The sequence below is a fragment of the Triturus cristatus genome, chromosome 4_1 (assembly GCF_964204655.1).
Source record: "Triturus cristatus chromosome 4_1, aTriCri1.1, whole genome shotgun sequence".
NCBI lineage: Eukaryota > Metazoa > Chordata > Amphibia > Caudata > Salamandridae > Triturus > Triturus cristatus.
This window is the reverse complement of record NC_140585.1, coordinates 894668050-894691923: the sequence shown is the minus strand read 5'-3', so window position 1 is coordinate 894691923 and position 23874 is coordinate 894668050. Positions and strand designations below refer to the sequence as shown.

The 23874-nt window shown below is 42.3% G+C and overlaps 1 protein-coding gene across 9 annotated transcripts in view; it reads left to right on the top strand.

Annotated features, from left to right (window-relative positions):
• Positions 1–23874, top strand: part of IMPDH1 (inosine monophosphate dehydrogenase 1) — a 330559-nt gene that overhangs the window by 141243 nt on the left and 165442 nt on the right. For 4 of the 9 annotated variants that reach the window (XM_085653671.1, XM_085653673.1, XM_085653672.1 and 1 more), the window contains exon 2: positions 9141–9239. In XM_085653671.1, the coding sequence (XP_085509797.1) occupies positions 9141–9239 (99 nt within the window). Of the gene's footprint in view, positions 1–7599; positions 7784–7993; positions 8532–9140; positions 9240–23874 lie in introns of those variants that run through there. The other 5 variants (XM_085653676.1, XM_085653679.1, XM_085653678.1 and 2 more) reach the window with 5 other exon arrangements.

Genomic DNA, 23874 nt, shown 5'->3' with positions numbered 1-23874 from the left:
GGTTGCAACATGTCCCTCTATGTTGGGGACAACCCTTTCGTCTGAAGACATAGAGAGAAAGATATAACCTTGTTTCTTTCAAAAACTCGCTTTGCTCTATGTTCACCTGATGCAATATAAATGTATGTTAAGCTTTAATTTTAAAGTACAATTTTACATTTATAGAAATGGACTGAAATGTATTTGAATGAATTCTTCACATGCGCTCTTGTGAAATGTTAGGTCCATGGAAAATGTAAGTGTGTCTCTCACGCTCTTCTCTTGAAACCCTTACTTCGACTGGACTAAATGATGGATTCTCCACATGTTCCTCACATCAGCACTAAGAAAGTAGCATTTATATAGGACTTATGACCCATGGTTTCCTTTCAGAAAGCTGCAAATAACAGGTGTTTACAGAGCTTTAAGTGGGATGAAAAAACTGTGAGGTCTCTCAAAGGGGCGCGGCCAATGTAATTAGGGGCGTGGCTTAAAACACGCAAGCTAAAAATATGTGGTTTGCATAGTGTGCCGCCCGACTTGTATTTTGCTGTTTCTGACACTGCATCCAGATATATGATACAACAAGTAACATCACACCTACAACAAGTCAGGTCCATTGGCTTTGTCAATGGTTGTTAGTTGCATAAGATAAATAAGCAGCAACTATGGCTTGTATATAATATTGAAAAAGCTTCCACTTAAAGCCCGGGTGACACCAGGACAATGTTGCTGCTCCCGAGTTTCATTAAGAGAAAGGAAATCCAGAGAGAAAATGACTCTTAAGGATTTCCCTTCTCCTACAACGCTCACCTGGAATGAGGTCATGCCGTAACTTCTCCACTCGTGAGAAGTGAGCAGTGTGAGCAGCGCACATCGATGTGTCTGCTGTAAAATTAGTCCAGAAAAAACGGACCACCTGGGCCAGGGCACAAAACAGAGCCCGATAGAGACCCGCTGGAGGCCCCCTTTAAAAAACTGCCCGTGCTCAGACCTGGCCCACTTAAAGCCCTGGGTGTTTATAACCAGTCAATTGTGCTAATTGTATTAGCCTTGCAAGAGTAGCCCAGTGTGCACCAAACATGTAACCCATGTATATCCTTTGGAGCACTGTATAGCCTCCCCTTGGCAGCACGCCTACTGCGGCACAGATTAACGTTAAACTGCACAGGAGCAGGCACACTTTCTAATATTCTTGTAAGGTGTACAATAGCGACATAATGTGATAACAATGACACTGATAGTTCCTTCCCTCTTACTGTGGGTCCGGAAACCCTCCATCTTAGGCCCCCTAAATCCTTAAGATGTCCCTGGGATGAAGACATTGAAGTCTATTAAATTTACACTCGTAAATTGTGAGTAGCCAAAAGTAGTCAATTTACGACAAAGTGTAAGAGTAAATTTACATGTGTAGGTTTACTCACATGTAAATTTACCTTTATGAATAGGCCTAAAGTATTATCAGTGCATAATGGGTGCATTTTTCACTCTCACAACTAACTTTACTGTACACGTGCTAAATAACCACATAGTACAACTTTTCAAAAGAAGAAAAATGTTGTATTATATACGCATTTTCCTTTAAACTCAAAATCTGAAGCTTCAGAACAATACATTTAGGTCTTATAAATTTACCAGGAAAAATGTTTCATTTACTATAAGTGGAATGTACACTCTTCGTACAGAAAAGGGGATCAGTAGAGGTTCTTTACTACTTTCAAGGATCCGATTTAGAATGCAATCTTTATAAACACACACTAAGGCACATGGTCAGGGGGTCTGCATGGGAAATCACTCCCCTCTAACAAATGCATTCTCAGGTTTGTAGCCAGGTTTCTGGACTCCAGGTCCAGTATGGCAGAGTCTGTTGAGTTACACCTGAGCTTAACAGTGCTCAAGGCACAGACAGACGTATCCCTGAAATGGTGAAGTGTTCATTTAGTTCAACACCTTGTAACACTGCAACACATCACAAAGCAGGGGAGTACAATGAGACCTGATGGCTCTGTAACAGATGATCTTGAGAAATCTGTGAATTTTGACACTATGCTTCTCACACTTTCTACATTGAGAAAAATTTACTTTTGTTTATTTTTTAACGATTATTTGGAGGGTCACAGAAACCCCCAACATTCCATTCTCCCAATATATTTCACAACCAACCCTCTACGCTTTTGTCATACCTTAATGTTTATGTCGGGATACCGCAGTTCAGACTTTCACCTCTGTAGTTGTATGCCCGATTAAGAAGATATCCATGCAACATATTCCTCTGTGTCCCAGATTACCTACTGTATTAGTATTTTTAGTGTGGCTGTCATCTGTGTAACAACACATGAAGAATCCCGCAAAGATTCTCACCCATAAAAGAACTGAGTTGCGAGGTTTGGAGGCAATACTTTTGCTGTCTCACATAGCTTGGGAAAGAATTGAGGCTTTGGTGAAATCCACTCATGTCTTAAAACCCTTTAATGGGGGCCTATATAGTAGATGCTCTTGCTTGTAGGAACTACTTCTCTGTAGTAATCATTTGTTTATATTAACTATTACAAAATACTAGGTTAACCCACAAAAATCCGAAGGACCTGGGTACAATGCGATACAAAAAACAATGGTCCTAACGGACAGCAAGAATAGAACCATTCAACTAGACTATCCTGAATCAATTATTGAGTGAATACAAAATAACTGGGAGAAAACATACGTTTTTTTTAAAATCACCAGACACAGTATTATTCCAAAGCACGAAATTCAATTTATATTGATGCTAAACATCAATTATTTACATACAATGATTGCTCCGGGAACCATAAAAACGTGCTCAAGAGGAAGTGCTTGTGCATCAAAAACAGAAAATAATAGAAAGGGAAAGGCCCATGGCATTTACAAATGTATTTCAACAGTGCCTGTTTGTAAATCATTTCATACACTCAAAATATATATCCACTCAAAGGAGGTCATTATGTTCAATCATCCTTCCCTCTCTCAGTGGCAAAATTAAACAATCCAGGCAGTTCAGAACATGACAGCGTTTCGACCTGAAGCGGGGGGTGGGGGAGGAGGAGCTGGTCAAAGCCTCAATAGCAGGTCTCCTTCAGGACAGGTTAAACTAATAAGACAGGAGCAATCTATGGGCCAATATCAAACAGGTGAGGAACACAATGAACCACACTTCTATAAGAAAAGGTCAAAAAGGTATCTTCTCACAAAAGGAACATCATTCCTTGATTCATAGGAGATAGACTATACAAGAAAAATGGGCCAAAAAGGAAGGACTGGGTCAACTCACAAGCACAGAATTAATCTGTACTGATTGGTGAATCAAAGGGTTGAGAGCCCCGTAATGAATGAATCACAAATTATCTGCAGAGTTATAAAGTATCATTGCATGTACAAGTAATAAGCATATATCTACATTGACGATGTCTCAGATGAAATAAATGCAACTGTACAAATGACACAAACAATAGGTGCTCCAAGTTAACAGCGCAGTGATGGTGAAGTTTAAATATCCCAAGAAAGTAGTCTCAGCTGTTCAATAAAGAGATTACCAGTAAAAGAAAGATATTATGTGCTTGTGTAAGGAGATGGAAAAATTCTCTTCTCCCTCCAAACTCACATCCCTAAGAAAAGAAAAACTTACATAAAGCCCATTAAAGCAGTCGAAATTGTATTTGTTTGCCTCAAATTTCAGAAGGATTATAGAGCTTTTCGAAATCATACATGAACAGACACCTGAAGACATGACTCATCCACCTAAGGTTCCTAACTTCAATGGCTTAGCCATACACTTTACACAGAAAATTAGGATGATCAGACGATTCTGAATGCCTAGCACTCCAATCAAACCCTGAACTAACTGATCTCACCAGAAAAGCACCATTGGCGTTGTGGTCCTTCTTAAGTCCCATTTAAGAACTTGACTGGAAAAAGCCAGTCAACGTCTAAGGCACAATTTTATTTTGACTGTAGGCAGATAGAGAAGGAGCATAACTCACTAGGTATTTTGTTTCATAGAATTGTCACGTTGCCTAATGCCAGGTCTGCCCCAGTGGAATGAAATAAAAGGGAGTCATTTTGATAATTAAACACACAGTGAACGCAGAGGATATCAGTGAATTGCCATTGAAACAGAGTTGAATTTTGTGAACCTCTCTAATGTTACTTGATTGTACCAAATCCGAATTTCTTCATAAAGAATAGAGTGCACTTCAATTACTTACTCAAAAGACTAAGAGCAGCAATCATCATAGCCCAGAAAAAGCTTTTTTTATCTCAAGAGTGAAATAAGTTGGCTGTCGATTCAGCACATTTTAAAAAATGCATCTGATATAAAGAATTAACTTTTATGGACACAAGCTTAAAGACTATACTTTTTCTGAGCAGTTGAATAACCATGAATAAAAAGTGGGAAGAAAATATTTACACGTATGCTATGTACAGTTGACTAACTACAACCTAAAGGGTAGGGAGAACATACTGTAACTATCCTGCCTCTCCAGTTTGTATATTTCTGTATGTGTCAGCTGTAAGCAACCAGACCATTGAGGTGGGCAACAGTTCTACAAAATTGTGGGACCCAATTGGACAGTTTTTTTAATCTCCATATATAGAAATCATACCAATGCAGTAATCATCAATATAAGGGCATTAGCCCATCCCACTGGACATGTAAAGTGTTCAAAGGCTGATTTGTGTTCATTTGAATAAACCTCCATTTTTAAATCGACAAAAGTATAATAACCATCTTTCTTTTGCACAAGTAGTAACATAGGCAAGCTGTTGCCATCAGCTTAAACGCTTAACAAATCCAATAGGATAGACTACTTCCCTTATATTGATGATTTCTATATTGGTATGAATTTGTATATGGCGAGTAAAAAGCCTTTTTTGTTAAAAAAAATGTTGGATGCTAACAGTAGTTAGAATAAAGTATTGGCACCGATGAAGTGACGTAAATGTTGTGAAACATGTGCTGGTCCCTTTTCTGTTGAAGCTTAATTATAAAATTGAGATATTTGAATCAAAAAGGATTCCTTCTTCTGTTCTCTTAAAATTGAAGAATTGCACACTTGAGTTAACCACTGTTTCTGTATACGGAAATAACTAAATATTAATCTGGACAGATTTAATAATACTGAAATACAAATTTTCTGCAGACCTCGGACTAAGTTTTATAGAAGCAGAAATATTTACATGGTCAGATATACACATGTATCTTGTGGTATAATATAAAAAAAATTCTTGTACTAATGGATCTACCTATCACAAAAAGCATAGTTCAATACACAAGAACATAGTTCAATATACAAGAACACATGTATAACAACAACCTCATATCCATACCCTGAGAAGCATAGATTGTCATGTCTAAGTATACATTTACTGGCTATATCTATATATATATATTACCTACTGGCGGTCGCCAGTAGGTAGTTATAGTTAGGACCCTGTTTCCATAGGAAAACCGCAACTTTCTATTTGGAATAACTTTGGCGCAGGTCGACGAATCCTCGCGAAATTTTCAAAACTAATGGGGCGCTACGCTCCGCTCCTACCCTGAAAGTCTCGGGGGGGATTCGTCAAGCGGGGGCTGAGAATAAAGGGGGGTCCCAAAACGAGTTTTTCCCATGCATTTTTCCATAGGACCTTTAGACACAGCTACAGCCCGAACGGCTGAACAGAGTTACTTGAAATTTGGAAGAGAGGTAGTCTACAGGTCAAGGAAGTGCCTTTTGTAGGTCTGGTTTAAATCTGTTCAGTAGTTCCTGAGAAAATAGCATTTAAATCAATATATGTATCTGTGGCAGCTTACGGTGCGCTTACGGTGCGCTTACGGTAAGCTTACCGTACGCGTACGGTGCCGTGCGCGAGCGCGATTCTGATTGGCTGTTAGATCTTAGTAAACATTCGAATCGGTCGAAACCAGGAAGCTGCGGCCGCCATTTTCTCTCTCGCACTCTGAGGGGGGGGGTACAATCAAAGGTGGAAAACATTAAAAGGGGCTGGTTAGACAGCTCCCAACCACCTAGCCTTAAGTAAGGTGTCCCAAAAGAACCACCAAGGTAAAAAATTCAATTTTAAATTTTTTCAAAAAATCGGCGATTACGCTTACCGTACGCGTACGGTAAAAAATAATAATAAAAAAAAAATTATCCACATTTTCCCCCACCCCGTGTGCAACTGGTGCCCGAAGTGCACCATTTGTGCATGGCATCTAAATCTAAAAGAACATTTAATATTATTTCACAACGAAGCGCATAATATGTCCTCCGTGTGCGGACGGTGCGCATCGTGCGTACATGGCCCATCCAGCGTAACGTGGGCACGCGGTGCGCGTCGCGCACCGCGTGCCCACCGTGCGTGCACGGCACTAACTGCGTAAAGTAAGCGGTCGCGTGAGTTATAGTTGCCTGCACTAACTATAACGGGGGAATTTCATTGGTTTTTTATGAGTAAAATGTCCAGCTAACTAGAACATGTGTGAAACCTATGGTTTTTTCATTTAATTTGCAAGGTTTTTTAAATGCTAATTCCTAACTATAACGTGTGTGAAACCTATGGTTTTTTCAGTGAATATATATATATATATATATATTTATTTTGAGAGAGGGGGAGAGAGAACGTAGAATTTTTTTATATGTACATATATTTAATACTTTCTTATGATCAGATTTACATACTGTGGCATATGTGATTTCATAGAAAAGAGGCATAAAACCAAACACACACTCCTCCGCTTATATGTTATGTAAGTAAGATGTATTTATTATGTACATATATTTGTATTGCCAAACACAAACATGTATGATAAAAGCAAATATAAATGTATACACACTTACCCACATATTTAATCTAACTATGTGTATAGTTATATAACAAAAACAACATATAAGCATTATAATTTGTAACACTGATCTACAAGGAATAAACCCATACATATCTGCATCCAACGCATATATACATGCTTCCAATATTAGTTACACGTTCAGAGATACGCGTGTATGTTTTACATGTATAAAGACTGTATACACTTTTTAAATATTTTTTTTTTGCTACAAATGGAAACAAAACGTGTCTATATAAATAGAACAGTCTGCACTTAAGAGTTCCGAAAAGATGCTGTTGCCAAATCTGGTGGTGACGTTACACTTTTCAGGCGTTAAAAACCTAATAAATGTTAAAACCTGCCCCCGTCGGCCCAAAGCTGCGATTTATGTTAAAGTCACTCAACACACATTGCAACCATCGTCAACGCGTTAAGCTTGAGGCTGTCCAGAACACTCCTCCATACACGTGCCTCGTGAAGAGAATAGCTAGCGCGCAATGTTTTAAGAGCAGTGTTTTTAAGAAAGGCAAGAAGTTCCGCCCCTGCCTCCATGGTCTGTAGTTACCCAGAGCGGCTGGCACCTAGTTCCGACCGCCACTCAGTGTGGATAGTGCCTGCTACTCCCAGACGCTGCGTGCGTATACTCAACCACAGTCTGGGTCTGCCACAGCTTCTCTCTTTATCTTTTCTGAGACAGCTTGCGACTGTGCGACCATCAGGCGCGCATGCGCCATCCTCGGGGCACGTCTATTCCTTGCGCAAGCCTGTTGTTGAGGCACACGTTGCTCTGTTCCTCAGTGCGCATGTGCAGTGTGCGTGATCTGGCCCATTGTGCCGCCTCCTGTCGCACTTTGCGTGCCGGCGCGCGTTCAATCGTTTCTCGACTGACTTGTGGTCTCGTGGAGTCTCCTTCATTTCATAAATTGTGCGCCTTGTGATCGCCGCCGGCAGTAGTGCTCTAGCACCAGCAGCGAGGTAAGAGGCCGAACCTGGGAAGTGAAAGGCGGGGTGGTGGTATAGCCTGTTTATGTTGCACTCAAAACATTGGTCTGAGGATGTAATCTGGCACCTCAGGACCCACGGAACTGGAGACATCGTGAGACTAGACTGAGATCACGGTGGATCCAGGGGCACCTGAGGCCGAATGGATGCGAAAGTGAAGGTGTAAATCACAGAGCATCACGTGTAGATGCATGGGGGGAAATGGTGTAGCAGCAGGACATCAATGGGGCTCGGAGAGGTTGCATATCGAGGGCGGTTTAAGCAAGTGGGTTCTAGGCTCTTCATGAGTGCAGAATACGTTTTCACCCTGCTTTTGCACCGCTCCACACTACCCAAAATTAATACACCATCTGTGTGCGGGTGCAGAGGTGACAGTGGCCCAGCATCGGCCATTGTAAACAGCCACCTGATGAGATCATGAAAGCAACGTGTGTCACCACTAGAGCTTTGGACCTGCCTGTCACGTATTATTTGAGGTTGTCGTTACTCTAGTTATAAGAGCCTTACTTTTCAACGTGGGCGGTGGAGCGCAGTGACTACTTCACTCAAATGGCTCCTGCAGCCTCCTACAAGTCCGGCGTCGTTTGTGATTTGGCTGCCCTTTTATTAGTGGGGATACTGCATTGCAGCCCGCCATGTTGAGCTTACTGACCCATGTACCTGGGAATGTTGATGAGGCTGTTTTCTTGCACAGACCCTCCTGGAACAGTATGGCCTGAAGGTACGATACTCTGCGTTCAGAACGAATGTACGGTCAATGGAATGTGGCCTTCGCTGGGTTAAAATATTTCAGCTACATTTTTGTACGCCATAGGTTAATGGAACAGGGGGATGTCTCTTAGTCATGCCCCTTTTAGTAATACTAAAGAAAATATTTGGACAGCCCCTTTTGCTTATTGTTAACCTTTTGCATGTTAGTTGTTGTACAGATGTATATGCTTCTCCTTTAGCTCTGCTCCTCAAACGTAGGGGCTATATGCCTTTGGAATGTCACTTGAGATAACTAGGTCTGTGGGTCGTTTCTTGTGATGAGCACGTTTAATGAGCCTCTGCTGTCTTAAAATCGATCATGATATAACTTTATTCCCATGTAAGTACTGCAGTTATCTTTTTGAATTTTGACTTTCTTCCTCAAGGCCAGTCCAAAGTTTCCTTTGCATACCATGTCAAAGTTTTCAGGCTCCAGCTGAAACGTGCAGACAAGAATTTTGTTGAAAATTACCTAATAAATACAGCAAACTGCACGTGAATGCCATCCAACAACCCTTACCTCCTATTCCAGCAGCTCTTATTTATCCGCTAATCCAATTCTCTTGTTCTTTTCCTGCAGTATGGCAGACTATCTAATCAGCGGCGGCACGGGCTACGTCCCTGAGGATGGTCTTACTGCCCAACAGCTATTTGCCATCGCAGACGGCCTCACTTACAAGTAAGATGCATGCTTTTTATACCCTGCATTATATTTCTATGTTCATTTTAATCCACAGTGAGCTTCACACACAGAGCCGTCCAGTCATTGTGTGATCACTTGCTTCCATGTTGATGTTTAACTTGTGAGGGTGCATTATCTTCCAACCGCTCGACAGGTTATTTCAAGCCTGCACTTCCTTATGAGTAACAGTCTTGTTTTGTTAGGGTTTTAAACCTCATGTGGTCATAAATGAGCTGTTTCTGGACCTTTCACTGACAGACTGGCTTTATTTATATACATCTCCAAACGTATTCAAAACTGTCGTTGATCTCCCTTCTGAATATTGGTTTAGAGCTAGTGTTGAATGGGGAGAGAGCATGCAGGCCTATCAGTTTGTAAAACGCAGCAGCATGTTATTTAAGGTGTACACTGTTTAGCCTCGTACATCAGAAAAGGATAGCTTATGCCGTTTTGGTTGATGAGCTGGCTATCAGTAATAGAGTTCTCTTGTCAGTGTGTCAGATAGCACTTTGCGAAAATTAAATGTTGCTTCCCCTCGGACTCTTTTAAGTCGTCTTTCCCCTTGTAGATGGTCTTTCCTGTTCAAGGGACTATAAACAAATGGACACTAGACACTTATGTCCCTCTAAAGCGCAAGGAGGAGTAGAAACTAAGGTCACGCTTCGTCTGCTATGGAAGGTATACTGATAATGTGCTCTACTGAAACTTACTTTCGTCAGAGTTCTGTAGGGCTCTGAAAACTGTGTATAGCATTGCAGTTGTAAAACTTTCCAGAGAAAAACAATAATGTGGTTTGTTAGAATGGCGCTTAATATGACCCTTATAATGAAGTGGTTTAAGAATGGTTTAGGTAGGCTGTTTTTCTCTAAGGCTGAATATGCAGTGTATGAGCTATTTATGGGTTCTGTACGTTTTCAGGACCGAGCAGATGTCCATTTGTGCATCTTTGAAATTAGGGCAGAAACGTTGGCTTTGATGATTTGTGTCTGGCTCACTTTGCATACAGTTTCCACTCAACATATGATAATTAGATTAGAGATTTTGTTAATTAACATTATAAATACAGTTGTTTGTCTTCTCAAAAGATCTAACGGCAGGCATTGTAATAATCACGGATTTCGCCATTCTGTTTTATCTTTCATGTAGGCGTTTTATGCAAGCATTACATAAGTGGAGCTTATTTGTGTCCGAAGGGCCTGCTGATTTGTGGGTCAGCAGAGAACTAGAGCTGTCTTACTTTAGCCGCATGCTTTTAAAATCAAGGCTCCACCTTCTTCCCAGTGTGATCTTTATTTCTCGTGCTAGTCCCACTGGCTGCAAAGCTTTTTTTTATTCTTAACGGAGTTCATCTGGTAGTGGGAGGCAATGGCGGGCGAACTTGATCCTTGTGTTTGGCATCAAATTGACGCAGGAATTTGGGGAAATCCAGACTGGCAAGTGCATCCATTTCTTTTCCTTTAATCTAATTTCGAAAGTTAAGCACTTGTTTGTTAACACATTTAGAAATTGTACATGACTTGTGATATCAGTGTTCCCTAAGGTTACATGGCAGTTCTTCTCTTATTTTTTTTTTTTTTTGTATTGGAGCATTTGCATAGCACACACTACGTTGCTGAAGTTTTAACCATATGGGTAGTGCATTACACCTTCTGAGTGCGCGGTTGGAAGTGTGTTGTTTTTGCTTTTAGCCACTGTGAAGTGTTTACATGTTGGGCATGATGACCACTGGGGTGCAGTTAAGCTTTTTATGAGGAGCATTGCTTAGTAGTGTGATGGATGAGGATGTGTGTGGATTTGTGTTATGCTGACTGCTCCGATTAGTTCTGTAGGTCCCTTCATTGAGTCAGTAGTTTTTTCTTTTTCTTTTTCTTTTCTTTTGTGTTTTAAATCATATTTATTTTGCTGGCTGTGACAGGAGGTTGTCCATTCTTTGATCTCATGGATTGGGAGGTGTGGAGTTTACAATTGTAGCTGAAGAGAGGGAATAGGAGATCTATCTGCCCTCATAGAGTGTGTTACAGTCCTTTTTTAATGTTTTCCATTATGAGACATCAAGTGAAGAGGATTTTCAAAATGCACTGCATTGTCGCCCTCCTTTTAGTCGTTCTAGATGCTGAGCTCAGACTGTGACTATTTTGGACCCGCAGGGTGGATTCTGTTGGAGTCCTCCATTGAAAAGCAACTTGTAGCAGATCTCTATGGGCTTAATAAGCCTGTCTGGTTATTATTGAGTGGTTTGTTATGCAGGCTGTTATAGTTTGTGCCGATCCCAGGTTCCACGATCCTTTCATATAGTGGGCCTGTTCCATTGACCATTTTTTAATGAAATATTATCTAACTTGGTTTCCCTCTAAAACATTGAACCATGCGGAAAGGAACCATGCCTAAGGGAATCCTGTGTCCTCTGCTAGAGAAAGACAGTAGACATTGATCTGTGCACTTTAAAGTTGAAATAGTAATGGTTTGGCTTCCGAAAGGGTTTGGGTTGAGTCCTTTATGCAGATAAATGTACAGACACATTTAGTTCTTTCATTGTATGCCAGAACACTAAGTTAATATGTGTCATGTGAGCTGTTCACTCTCAGCACAGCCTATTGATTATTTCCACCCCATTTCATTTGAGATGTCGACCCAGTTTCCCTGACCTTGTCTGCAGTTATGCACTACTGTTTTAACCTGGAAAGCTGTTCAAAACACTTGAGTGATTAGAACCTGCATTTGGGAGCTTTTGTTGTTTCACGAGGCATGGTGGGGGAGGCTTCACTATTGCCTGTCCTTTTATCTGTCCGAAGTCTATTGTAAGGTCACGGTTGTTGTCAATATACAGATTTTTTAAGACAGCCCCCCGCCCCCCCTGGCCTCCTCAATTCAGACATTAGAGTAGATAACTAGTTCAGGCATGGGCTGTAATAATGAGTTTGTGTCAAGCTAAATATCATCTGGATACTAAACTGTATAAAAGTGAAACTTTATTACACCGCTTGATATCAATCCATTTGATCCCTGGATTACAACTGTGACATGCTTGTTGAACACTTTTACCAGATCAACAATCTTAGCTTTTTATCTGTTTTTCCGGTAAACCTGATGCTTTCACAGCTAAACTTAAAAAATAGCTGATCGTCAGACATTGCTATTGGTGTTGTATGTTGTCCACATGGATTTTTGTTTCTGCATCGCTTCACAAATATGCAGGGTTATTAACTGGCAGTTGTTCTGTCTCTGACATCAGTGCCCAGAACTTTTACTTATGTTGGCTTTACTATTAAAGGCAAAAATCATACTTTTGAACAATATCAAGTGAGCTCTTAAAAGCAGGTTATTCATATTCAAATGCTAAAGCTAGCAAACAACTTCACATTATCTGTTGCATGGATATAACACCCTCCCAGGCCGGCAGGCAACAGTTGATCCTGTATCCTATAAGTTCTCTCCTCTGTTACGTTGAAGTCAGCAAATTATATTGTGTTATGCGATTTTTAACATTCATTTCAGCAATGCACCTTGTAAAAGACCCTCCTCCCTGATGGAGTATTTTAGGGCCTTAGACATTCATCTTGTATTCTTCCTACTCGTGTCGCAGGACACTTGCTTGGTCCACTGTTCTCTGCAGGAAATCCAGCCCGAATGCCCAATTCCTTTAGTATGGTCAGACCATCTTGCCATTCCTTTCACTATCTCAACCCCCCTATGCTTAGAGCTCAGATGCACAGGTCAGTCAGTCTCCCTCTCTGAAAACTGATCGAAGTTTAATACCTCTACTCTGAACTCTATGCTAAAGACAAACCCTCTGGCTTTGTGCTACTCAGTGAAGGCTGATTCTTCTTGACTTGATAACTGGTTTAGATCCTCACTTGATTCTCTGTTACTCATCAAACGTGTTATCAACTGTAGATTTCTTCCTCCAGCTCCATAGTTTGAAAATGCACGCACAAAAAAAAAAAGGATAAGAAATTTAGACTGGTACTTAGCGCTGGGAAACCCTATTCAGGGTAGCTCTGCGCTCTATAAAACTTTCATGATAAAGCAATGTTAGGATGTGAAATTACTTCTACCGAAGCATTAACATTGGTTTGAGCAACAAATTATATTATTATGCACGTTTTGTTGGTTCCTTAAAATGGTGAAAATACACATTTGAATATTTTTAGTTCATTCACTCTTCAGATATATTTGAACACCTGCGTCAATATCTGTATTTGTTTATTTTGGGCTTGTGTATAATCCTGACCAGGTATTCCTTTGCTCTCAGAACGCCTCAGGCTGCATTGATAAAGGTTATGTAACTTAGTTTCAGAAACTATTGGCTAAGTTTTTTTTATATTGAGCCGCAGCTAATTACCACTGACTCAAGCACCTTAAACCTCTGTTCCTAGCAGATGAAATCCGAACTATCTAGAGCGCTATTTAAGTGTATTCACCCCTTGCGTGCTCATGACGGCAGCGTGTGCTCATGACGGCGTGGTTCCGTCATGCTGCGACCGCTCCGCCCACGCGTCGCTGATTCCCCGCCTGTGCGGGCGAAATAAAGAGTGGGCGGAGTCGTGACGGAACCACGCCGTCATGAGCACAGCTCGCCCGTGACTCATGACGGCGTGGTTCCATCACGAGCATGGCGGCGCCGCGCTCACCCCGCACCCCCCCAGCGCCATGGCGGAATTTGCGCCGCGGCAAAGGGGTTAAAGTGCAAGAATACCTGCCCGTGTGGTTGGGCTTTTAAATATTTAGGAATGGAGCAACTTTGAATGTTTTAATATAGTTCAGCCTCCGTTAGTAATTTATTGACTCCATGGACTTGTTGTAATTGTGGTGCCTGCATTGGCAGGCTGTGCTTTACAAATACCAATAACCATGGGGGTTGAGGGCATTTGCGACTGGTTTCCCTTGGGGCGTCCTACTGTTGCTGTACCAAGTGGGCAAGTGCAATCTTTTCCACACTTTACTGTCAGTGTAGCGAGGGTGAGCATTCCCCAGGCTCTCAGTGAGGTAGTATGGGGGGAGCAAGAACTTGGAACTCAACGAACACAGTAGCATAATGTTGATCGAAGTGCTCAACTACTATGGAAAAGCAAAGTACTTGATTCACACAGCAAAACAAAATCTATACAACACTTTTGAGAGTGTTGTACATAGTTGTAATTTGTTGCACCTACCAGGGAAGCGCTACTCCTCTCCGCTTCCCCTAAAAAGTCCCCTACCCATTTGGTTTGAGTTTGTCTTTACAGCTCACAACCTTAAATGGAGTAGGCAAGGATTCGAATCACCCTGAACAAGAGGAACTACAGTCACATCCCTCACTCCTACCATCCCCCCATATGGCTGTGCTCAGGAAGAACTAATCAGCAGTTGTTTGCTAATGAGGATTTCATGGAATTTCTTAAAGAAGCCCTATGCCCATCCTCCTTGTTTCAGTGCCTGGGACTCCACTCTCCAGCCCCATGGATGTTGGGAATACTTTTTCACTATCTGATGAAGGTATACTCCCCCTTTATCTTTTGTCATGCTAAACCAAGGGTATTCAAAAATGGTTTCCACTGGCCTTTGTACACAGACTCGCACAACTCGGTCCTACTACCATACATGTGCTACATATACTCTCTCGCCCGCCTCCCCTCTCTCTCCACTACAAATACATAGCATTCTAACCTGCCATCACCACTTTAAATGATATGCCAAGGCCAGGCACAGAAGCAACTCCCTAGTATGAGGGCATGCTTGATGTGCCCCCTCAATATCATAGTACAGATTGTGGACCTGCCATTGTCATAGACCGACCTAGGCCTCTGTTCAAACACTAGATTAGGGTGACATGAGGGCCAAAATAAAAGTCCAGATACTATTTGCACATGCAGTTTGCTCTCCGGGTTGGGGTATGCGCCCGTTTACCACGCGGGCTATGTTCCTATCCCAGCATTGGTTAAGCCATGCTTTGCTATGATTGTTGTAACTACTTATAATTAATTTCATTGTTACAGGAAGCTTTACATTTGCCACTCTGCTGCAAATGATGCACCCATTGCTTTATATAATCCTGCAGTGCACATAGCTGTAAGTGTGATCTGAAGACGTAGTGTAAACACAAAATTGGCAAAAATAAGAAGGAATAAAGAATTTAAAGAAGAAAGCAATGGCAAAGAAAAGCCTTGGCCTGCCAGTCCCAGCACTGACGCACCCTTCTCTTCAGGCAGATATGCATGTGATCTTGAAAAACCCATGCTGTAATAGATGGGAGTGAAACATGAATGACAGTTTCAAAGACTGGTGGGTGAAGAGGGTGTATGTATACCTTTTATCTACATCTCAAATATATGTATATAGTGGCTGTCACCACTAGGTAGTTATAGTTAGGTCAAAGTTGCCATAGGAAATGCTATTTTTGTTTTGCTAATAACATTGGCACTGTTTGATGAATCTTCACAAAACATTCCCAAACACTGCTTTTTAGGTCTCGCCTGAGCCAGCGCTTTAGCGCTGCTCTGGCGAGAGCTATAGAAAACGGTGATTTGGAAGTGCAAACGAGTGCTTTTCAGGCCCCCAACTACAGTGCATGTGCGCCGGGCGCGCGCACCATTTGGCAGCCTGCATGTACATTTCGCGGGCGCTTTGATGTTCTCAGTGAGCCGCGCGGCCACTGCGAACATCAAAGCGCCTGCGAAATGATTACTTTCACTTTAACGTTCGCACCTACTTGGCAGACTGGTTCTCTGTTGCTCTTTCCTCCTCTGCTCTCTCTCCTCAGAGTCCGTCCCTCCCCCTGTTGTAGCAGCTGGCATTACACGGGGGAGGGTAGCTCTTCGTGCCTACCAAAAAACAAGCATTGGCATAGCCAATGGGTCTCTCTTTTGGGACCTTATAAGTATTTAGTTATGCAACTGTTGCATAGTTAAACACTTATAAGGTCCCAAAAGCGAGACCTATTGGCTATGCCAATGCTTGTTTTTTATTGCCTAGGTTATGCAGGCTACGTTTTGGGGTGATCTGTCAAGGGGGGTGGGGGGAGCAAGAAAAAGGGAGAGATCCAAAACGCTAAACCCACATGTTTTTACCATACTTCATTTTTTAGACTGCACTATCGCAAAAACTGCTGAATGGAATTGACCAAATTTGACAGTAGCTAGATCTTGGTCCAGAAAGTGTGCTTTTTTTTTTTATTTGGTATATATCTGTTCAGTAGTTTTCAAGAAATGACGGTTACAAAATATTTGTATATCTGGACGATTGGGTTCGAGGGACTCTCTATTTCTCACTAGAGTTACTTGAACCGAATAAAACAAAAAATAGAGCATTCTGATTGTGTGTGTGTGTGTGTGGTGGGGGGGGGGGTTCGTGCGCTGATTGGAAAGGAAAGTGTTGCAGGCAGCCATTACAGGATTCGGTTACTTAGTCCACTGTCGTGAGTTTAATTATAAAAGATAATATAAGGGGACACATCAGGGATACCCTGCCCCTGGATTGCAGCACCTACAACGTAAATGGGTGAGTGAAAAACAAAGGGAGCAGGGGTTGCGCCCCCCCCCCCCCCCCCCCCCCCCCCCCCGACCCTTGTCAAGGCCCCAGGGACCCCATCCCCAGGGCCATTTCTTTAGGTCTCGCCTAGCGACGCAGCGCATGCGTTGCTCGCTTTGCGAGATCTATTGTCGTTGATTTCTCTCCAAAGCAGGGGTGGGAGCTCCACCCATGCTTCTAATTGGCACGGGTCCAAAATGCATGCTTTTCATAGGAAGGGAGGCCTGTTTCGTTTCCTCCCTGTCTCCTGCTCGTCGTGCCTGCCCGGACAGGAGATGTGCACGGCGTCTTTAAATGTACACGTCGCTTTCACAAATCTTGTCTACTGCGCAGCCCCACAGGACCTGTAGGGTGGCGTGCGCACAGTCCCTTCAGTGGGGTAACTCCTGGGATCCGCATCCAGCCAGGCCAGCTGCGTCTCCAGGCTCTGTTGATCTACAGCCGAGGAAAGTCTGTAAAGTTTATAGTCTCGGAAAAGGGGGATTATCCTTCAGTCCAGTCTATGTGACTGCTTCTGAAAGGTGATGGCGCCACACAGCAGAAGTCCTCGCGTATGCCTGAGGCTCGGTCCCGAATTAAGAGAGGTCTGGCGGACGGGTCTGCGGTCATACTCGCGGTCCACAGACTCTGCTCGAGCCGTGGGAGGAGCGGCGAGGTTGGTGGGGCTTGGTTGGGGGTAGTACACGCTGCAACTGATGGGCGATCACATGATTGGGGTTGACGGTACTCCCACCAATGGGAGGGTTGCAGGACAATTTTAAAAGCGGGTGTGGCAGCTTCCAGAAAACATCGGCAGCCGAAGAAGGCTAATACAGCCGAAATGCACCATGTCCAACAGATGTCTAATAAAGAGCTTCCGAAGAAATTTCCCCGCGTGGCCTCTTCCTTCTGTTTACTGGAGGGCTTTGTTGGATACCCGAAACGCGTCATGAACTTGCACTTATCTGAAAATTAAATAAAAAAAGTAATACTGGCACCAGCAAAGAAGTTGTCAGTTCCCGTTTTGTGTGTGCAATGCACATTGGAGTGTAACTGGAGATAGATATATATATATATATATATATATAGAGAGAGAGAGAGAGAGACCGAATTTTAATGAAAATAAAAGGTCTCCGTCTTAATTGGGAGCACAATTCTAAAATTAAGTCACAAAAGTGTACCTATGGTGTATATGTCCTTGCAAAATTGTAGATTTACGGCAATCATGGATTCACAATAATTTACAGAAGTAGGCCAGGAAACCGTACTCCTAGAAACATGTAAACTGCATTTTAGCACTAGCAAATATGCATGCATTTATTTTCTCATACGATAATCTGTTGAGCTGTTACCAGTTCGCTTTACCTCCAACCACTTGTTTCCAAATGCTGAAAGAAGTTTAACTTTTGCCTATGTCTGGAGTAAAATTCCCAAATTCCAACCTTACTCAGTATGGGAAAAGATTAAGGAAGAGCTGGTGAACACACCTAAAACATGCAAGTTAGTAGGGTTGCACAGACTCAAAAGCGCATTCCAACCTGGAACTTTTGCTTACCACTACCTCCAACCCCAGTATGTAGATCGTGGAAAGGTGGCAAACTAAGGGGATTGCTACAATTCAAACCCAACTATAATATTAGACCTGTCCTAATCAAAGAGGCTATTACAGAGCTCCTATATAATGAGATGGCTGCCATAATTTGTTGCTGCACTACATGTCACCAAAGGGACAAGTGGATTTTTTTTTTTTTACAGGACAACTAGATTTATGAAGCAATCTGTCATGGACAAGTAGATATTTTATTAATTTCCACGCCCCTGTAGCAGGGTCATAGACATGAACAGGCGGCGCCTACGTATGCCGCTTGTTCTGTTTTTATCGAGGTTTGGGTGGTGGCATTTAGCAGGAGACTGTGTTTTACTATAAATCACGGCTTATTGGCAAATACTTGCTTTCTCGGCTATTTTACAGAACTGTCACATTTTTTATTAACAGAGTTTTATATACACAGCACCATATGAGTCCGAGCCTTGTAATTCAAATGTCCCATGTTTTTCTCGAGTTGTTTCACATTACTTTTCTGTCTTTGTTTACTTTAGCTATTAGCCAGGGGTTATGCTTTAGCTATTAGCCAGGGGTTATGCATCTCTAGAACATACTTAAATGCAGTCTCACCTTCTGTTTCTTCTAACATTGTTCTAGGGCTGTGTTAGCGATTCTTGACTAATGCTTAAAGTAAGCAAACACAAGGAGATGATAAAAGGAGCGCAGAACCTTTTCAGACACTCGCCCCAGTCACAGATCTGGTAACACCCCTCATCAACTGGTCCAGAATGCTTGTTTCTGGTCCAGGGAAGACCTGGCTTGACAGTTGGGCTGGTCTGTTCCCATGAGGCACAGGGTCAAGACTGATTTTGCATATGGCTAGGTCTAAACTGGGGTGGCGAAGTGAGCTAAAGAAATATGATGGATTCAACCCAGATCTGGGACTGGGGTGAGTCTCTGAAAAGTTTCAGCGCTCTGTCCATCATCTCCTTCTGTTTCTTTAATAGTTAAAGTAAACACAGGCAGAAATGTCATGCTACAAATGATTAGAGACAGTGAGAGGGCTGAGGGCATTGCACTGAAGAGCGGAGCTAGTTAGTGCTTATTGAGGGAGAGGGAATCTGATTGCAGGAGCAGCAAAGGGCAGGCCAATGGGTGAGTGTTGGATGCTACAGCAACAGGTAATCTTCATTGTTGGGCAGAGAAAACTGTCTGGCTGATTCTAGGGCAACGCTTTTGAAGTTTTGCATAATTTTTGATCAATTAGAGTTTTATTTTGTGCCTCGTTTATTGTGCCGGGCTATGTTGACGCATGCGTTTCTCATCACCTAATTTTGTTTCTTAGTAGCTACAATAAACTCTGAGGTAGATAATCCAGGCGTATCCTGATTCCCGTATAACAAATCTCTAGTCCACCGCAAAATGCACCTGTCCATTTAAGTGCTCTGAGAAATGCAATACTATATTTTTCAGCTATGTTCAGCTGACTTTACTTTTGTGTTGCACGGCTACGTTATGCATACTTTTCTTTCTTAACTTTTTTTTTTATATAAACTTTACGTAACCCATTCTCTTGATTCACCCCAAGAACTTAATTCATGCTGTGCCTTGTAATTACCACTTTACATCTCCAGTCCCGCTTTTCTAACTACCTCACCTTGCAGTCCACCCTTTGAAGCAACATTAGGTTCACACAGCAGTATATTAATATGCTCCAGACCAGCTTCCATTATTTAAGTTCCCATGGCTCATTTATGCCTCTGTTACAGAGGCAGGGCACATTTATAAGATTTAGCACATCTCATAACGTCCACCACCTTTACTGCCTTAAGAGAGGCTCACTTATGCATTACTACAGTAACCTTTGTTATAGTTCAACCTTCTGATTCCTGTTTTTCTTTTAGTGGGATGAAGGGGCTGCTCAACAGTTCATGTCTTAGGGGTGTGCTACTATGTCACAAAACTGGTTTGATACCTTATTACATGGAGCAGTGTTCATAAATACCTATTTTTTGCTTTAGTTGTAAAACAGAAGTTTAGAGTGGCATATGTCACTAGTTTTGGTAGCTTCTCGCTGCATTCGCATAAATAGTTTTTTTCTTGCTGCACATACCCATGGCTAAAGCGCACAGAGCCCTTATGCTGCTGGACACAGTGGAAAAAAATTAGCGGTAACATCGCACATGACGTGTTCTATATCCTCATTGATAACATTCCTGCAACATTTGAAATAACCTCGTTAATGAGAAGACTTGCATCTTGAGGAAGGAGTTATGGATTCCTTAGAGCACGAGTTATAGTTACTAGTGATAACTAGAACTGGTTGTTATTGAAACTTTCACTTAACTATAACATCTTTCAACCTTTAATTTATTAAGTGAAAATATATATCCACTGAAAAAACACAGGTCAAAGGGACTTTCTAGTTGGGTGAAACTTTGAGTTTAAACGAAAAAAATCACTGAAATCCTCCAGTTCTAGTTATTTCAAGTAACTAGCAGTGCATTGTGAGGGCTTCAAGGCATGCGTTTGTGTTTTTATTTGGGGCTGGGGGTGAGGTTTCAGTGAATTTCGAAGGTCTTTTTTAACATAAAGTACGATGCCCGTTGCCATGTGTGGTGTGAGGTTGGCTCAGGGTCTGGCCTGTGACCAGGCCCTGCGCCAACTCCCACGTAGGCATACTGCCCCACTCTGCATGTGGCATTTTAGGTTAGACGCAGGCATACACAGCTAAATATCAAGTGTGATTTTAGTAAGGCAGACATTTTGACTTTGTCAAAGGGTCAGCATATAAAAATTGGGCCTTATGGTTTTATCGAAGGGTCAGCACCTCAACATATAAAGCAGATCTTTTGTTTTTATCAAAAAGTTACCAATAACTAAAATCAAATTTATATTTCAAGAATTCGGAAAATTGAAATTTTTAACAAATGATTGCCAGGATAATTTTTTTATAAAGCTTTATTTAAAAAAAAAAAATCTGTATGTCTGTGGGTCTTGTAAAACCAATTCGGGCCACAAAGTCCAGCAATAGAACTCTCCTCAAGGAGACGCCGTACTCCAGCTGAAGCCATAGAGCTGCAGCTCAGTGTGCTTTGAGAAAAATATGGCAAGCTCTCATGGTGTCATGGATTTAATGACCCAGGAGACTTACTATTTTTTTTTTTTTTTGTTGCTGCAGTCTCTGCAACCCCTCGCAACATTAAAAATCGAGGTGAGCGGGACACTGAAAGCTCGAGTCAGGCTTTAGCCTGAAGACTGGTTTTGGCTAAGCTCAAGGTCCTTTTGGAACCTATTGCTCATAACGAGCCAAACTTTCATATGCCTTCTGCCCGCTTCCCTCCCTATATCGAGGATATGGTGTTACTGTCGGGCCTGCTGACCGTAGAACTGAGGAACCAGGTTCAAGTCTCTGCGTCGGCTCAACATTTTGTGAATCAGGGCAAATCACTTAATCTCATCCTGCCTATAAATAATGCATGTGACCTAGTGTAATGTAACTGGTCTTTATGTAAAGCATTCCAAAGCCTTTTGGTGCAGTTTGCGAAATATTTAATAAAATGCAGTAATAGGTATAAACAAAGCCTTAAAGTTAGACACACAGATTCACATTTACTAGCTGATTTGTACAAAGTGAAAACAGAAAACCTGGATAAAATGGGGCTTCCCTGCCGAAGTTGTGCGATATTAGGCAAGTGTTTCATTGCACCAAAACTCCTTTTTTTATTTTTCCTCATCGTGCATGAAAACACTTTCAAATATGTGAGTTCAGAATAAGTGCTTCTCATTTCAGTGCTCTAATGTGCCCTATTCTTGTAAAAGCTTCCACATGTTAAAGAAATACTTTTTTTAATTTTGAAGAGACTTTATCATATTTTACTTGATGTTTTCTGTATGATATACATAGCAAATCTGTTCAGGGCTCGTGCATGAGCTCTAAGATTCGAGTCAGACCCCTAGCTCTCCTTGTTAAGTTGTTGGCTCGCCCACACCTGATTAAAAACATGATTGATTGGTGCCCCTGCACTACCAAGATCCAGAAAAACAGAAGTAAAAATACCTTGCAGTGCATATGGGGCGCTTCTTCTCTGGAATAGTGAATAATAAGCGAGCGACTCTTGCTGCTCATTTATTATTCTCTTTATTCTTTATATATATATTTGTGTGCCCATCCAGGGTTCCCACACTTTTTTTTTTTTTTTTTAAAGCAGAGGGCTGCGTGTGGAGCCTCAAGGCTCAAGAGGTCCCTGCCGATTCCTCAGCTGCCATCCATCATGGGTGCCAGAAGGAGCAGGCATTGTCTTTCAACCGTGGGTGCTCTGGCGCCTCCCTAGGCACCCACAATATAACTGTATGAGGTAAGAGACACGAGGTGGAGCCCAGGGCCCCCACGGTCCCTGCCAGCTCCCCAGGTGGGAGCCAGCCCCTTACTTTACTGATGGGTTCCCGAATACACACCCCGGCACCCACAATATCTCTTTTGCTGAGGGCTGCGGGGTGGGGGAAATGCCTCCGTGGCGAGCGCCATACTGGGTGATGGTGGGAGCCGGCTCCATTACTTTGCTCTGCCCGGCAGAAACTTTTTTTTTTCTTCTTTTCTTTCTTCCCCCTGCTCCTGTTGGACTGTAGGAAAATTGTGTCTTCTACCTGGGAAAGGGCAGGCAGGGAACCAGAGTCCTGGGGATGGGCGTTCCCAGGACCGTACTGGAACAGGCTCTGGGTGGTGGTGTCCGCGGAGCCGGTCTATGGCTCCGGGAGAGGGGCCTGACACACACACTCCCCAAAAATCAACTAGACCCAGGTGCCATACTTGGGAACGGGGTGTTTACCCCTCCCCTTTATTTTTAAATACGGCCCGGGGGTTGTCGATCATGGGGCCTCTCTCTAAGGAGGGGGAGGGGTTAAGGGGTCACATTCCCCCTCCCCAATAATATAAATGTGTGTCCTGCCCCAGTGCTTTTTTAGTGAGAGAACACACCTTTTTTTTTTTTTTATATATTTATCCGTGCCACAAATTGGCTGCACATTATTTAAAAAAAGGAAAAACGTTTTTTCAGGAGGTGGTTGGAGGTTAGGGTGTCCTTCTTGGACACCCTACCCTCCCCCACATGGGGCATAGTATAGTTACCCTGCCCCACATTTTTTAAAATCTCTTATCTAGGACAGGGGACTGTGTCTCGGAAGTTCTATGATGGCTGCTGCATCATCCTTCTTGATGTGGCATCCAATCGTATCTTATCCAGTGATCAGTTGAATCTGCTGATTTTCCACTGCGTGGAAATATTTATATTTTTTTTACTTCAATGTCTCAAACTACTGAACAGATTTGCACCAAATCACAAAAGTGCACTTTCTGGACAAATATCTAGCTTTCCTTCCAAATTTGGTGTAATTCCGATCAACCGTTTTTTCTGTAGCTGTGTCTAATTTTCTTACGCCAAAATAAATTGGGAAACGCGATTTTGGGGTTCCCCTTTTATTCCCAGACCCATGTTGATCGATCACCCCAAAACTTTCTAGGAAAGAGCTTATGCGGACGAGACTTTTGGGGGGGGGGGGGGCATGGGGTTGGGTTGTGAAGATTCGTCAAATGGCGCCAAA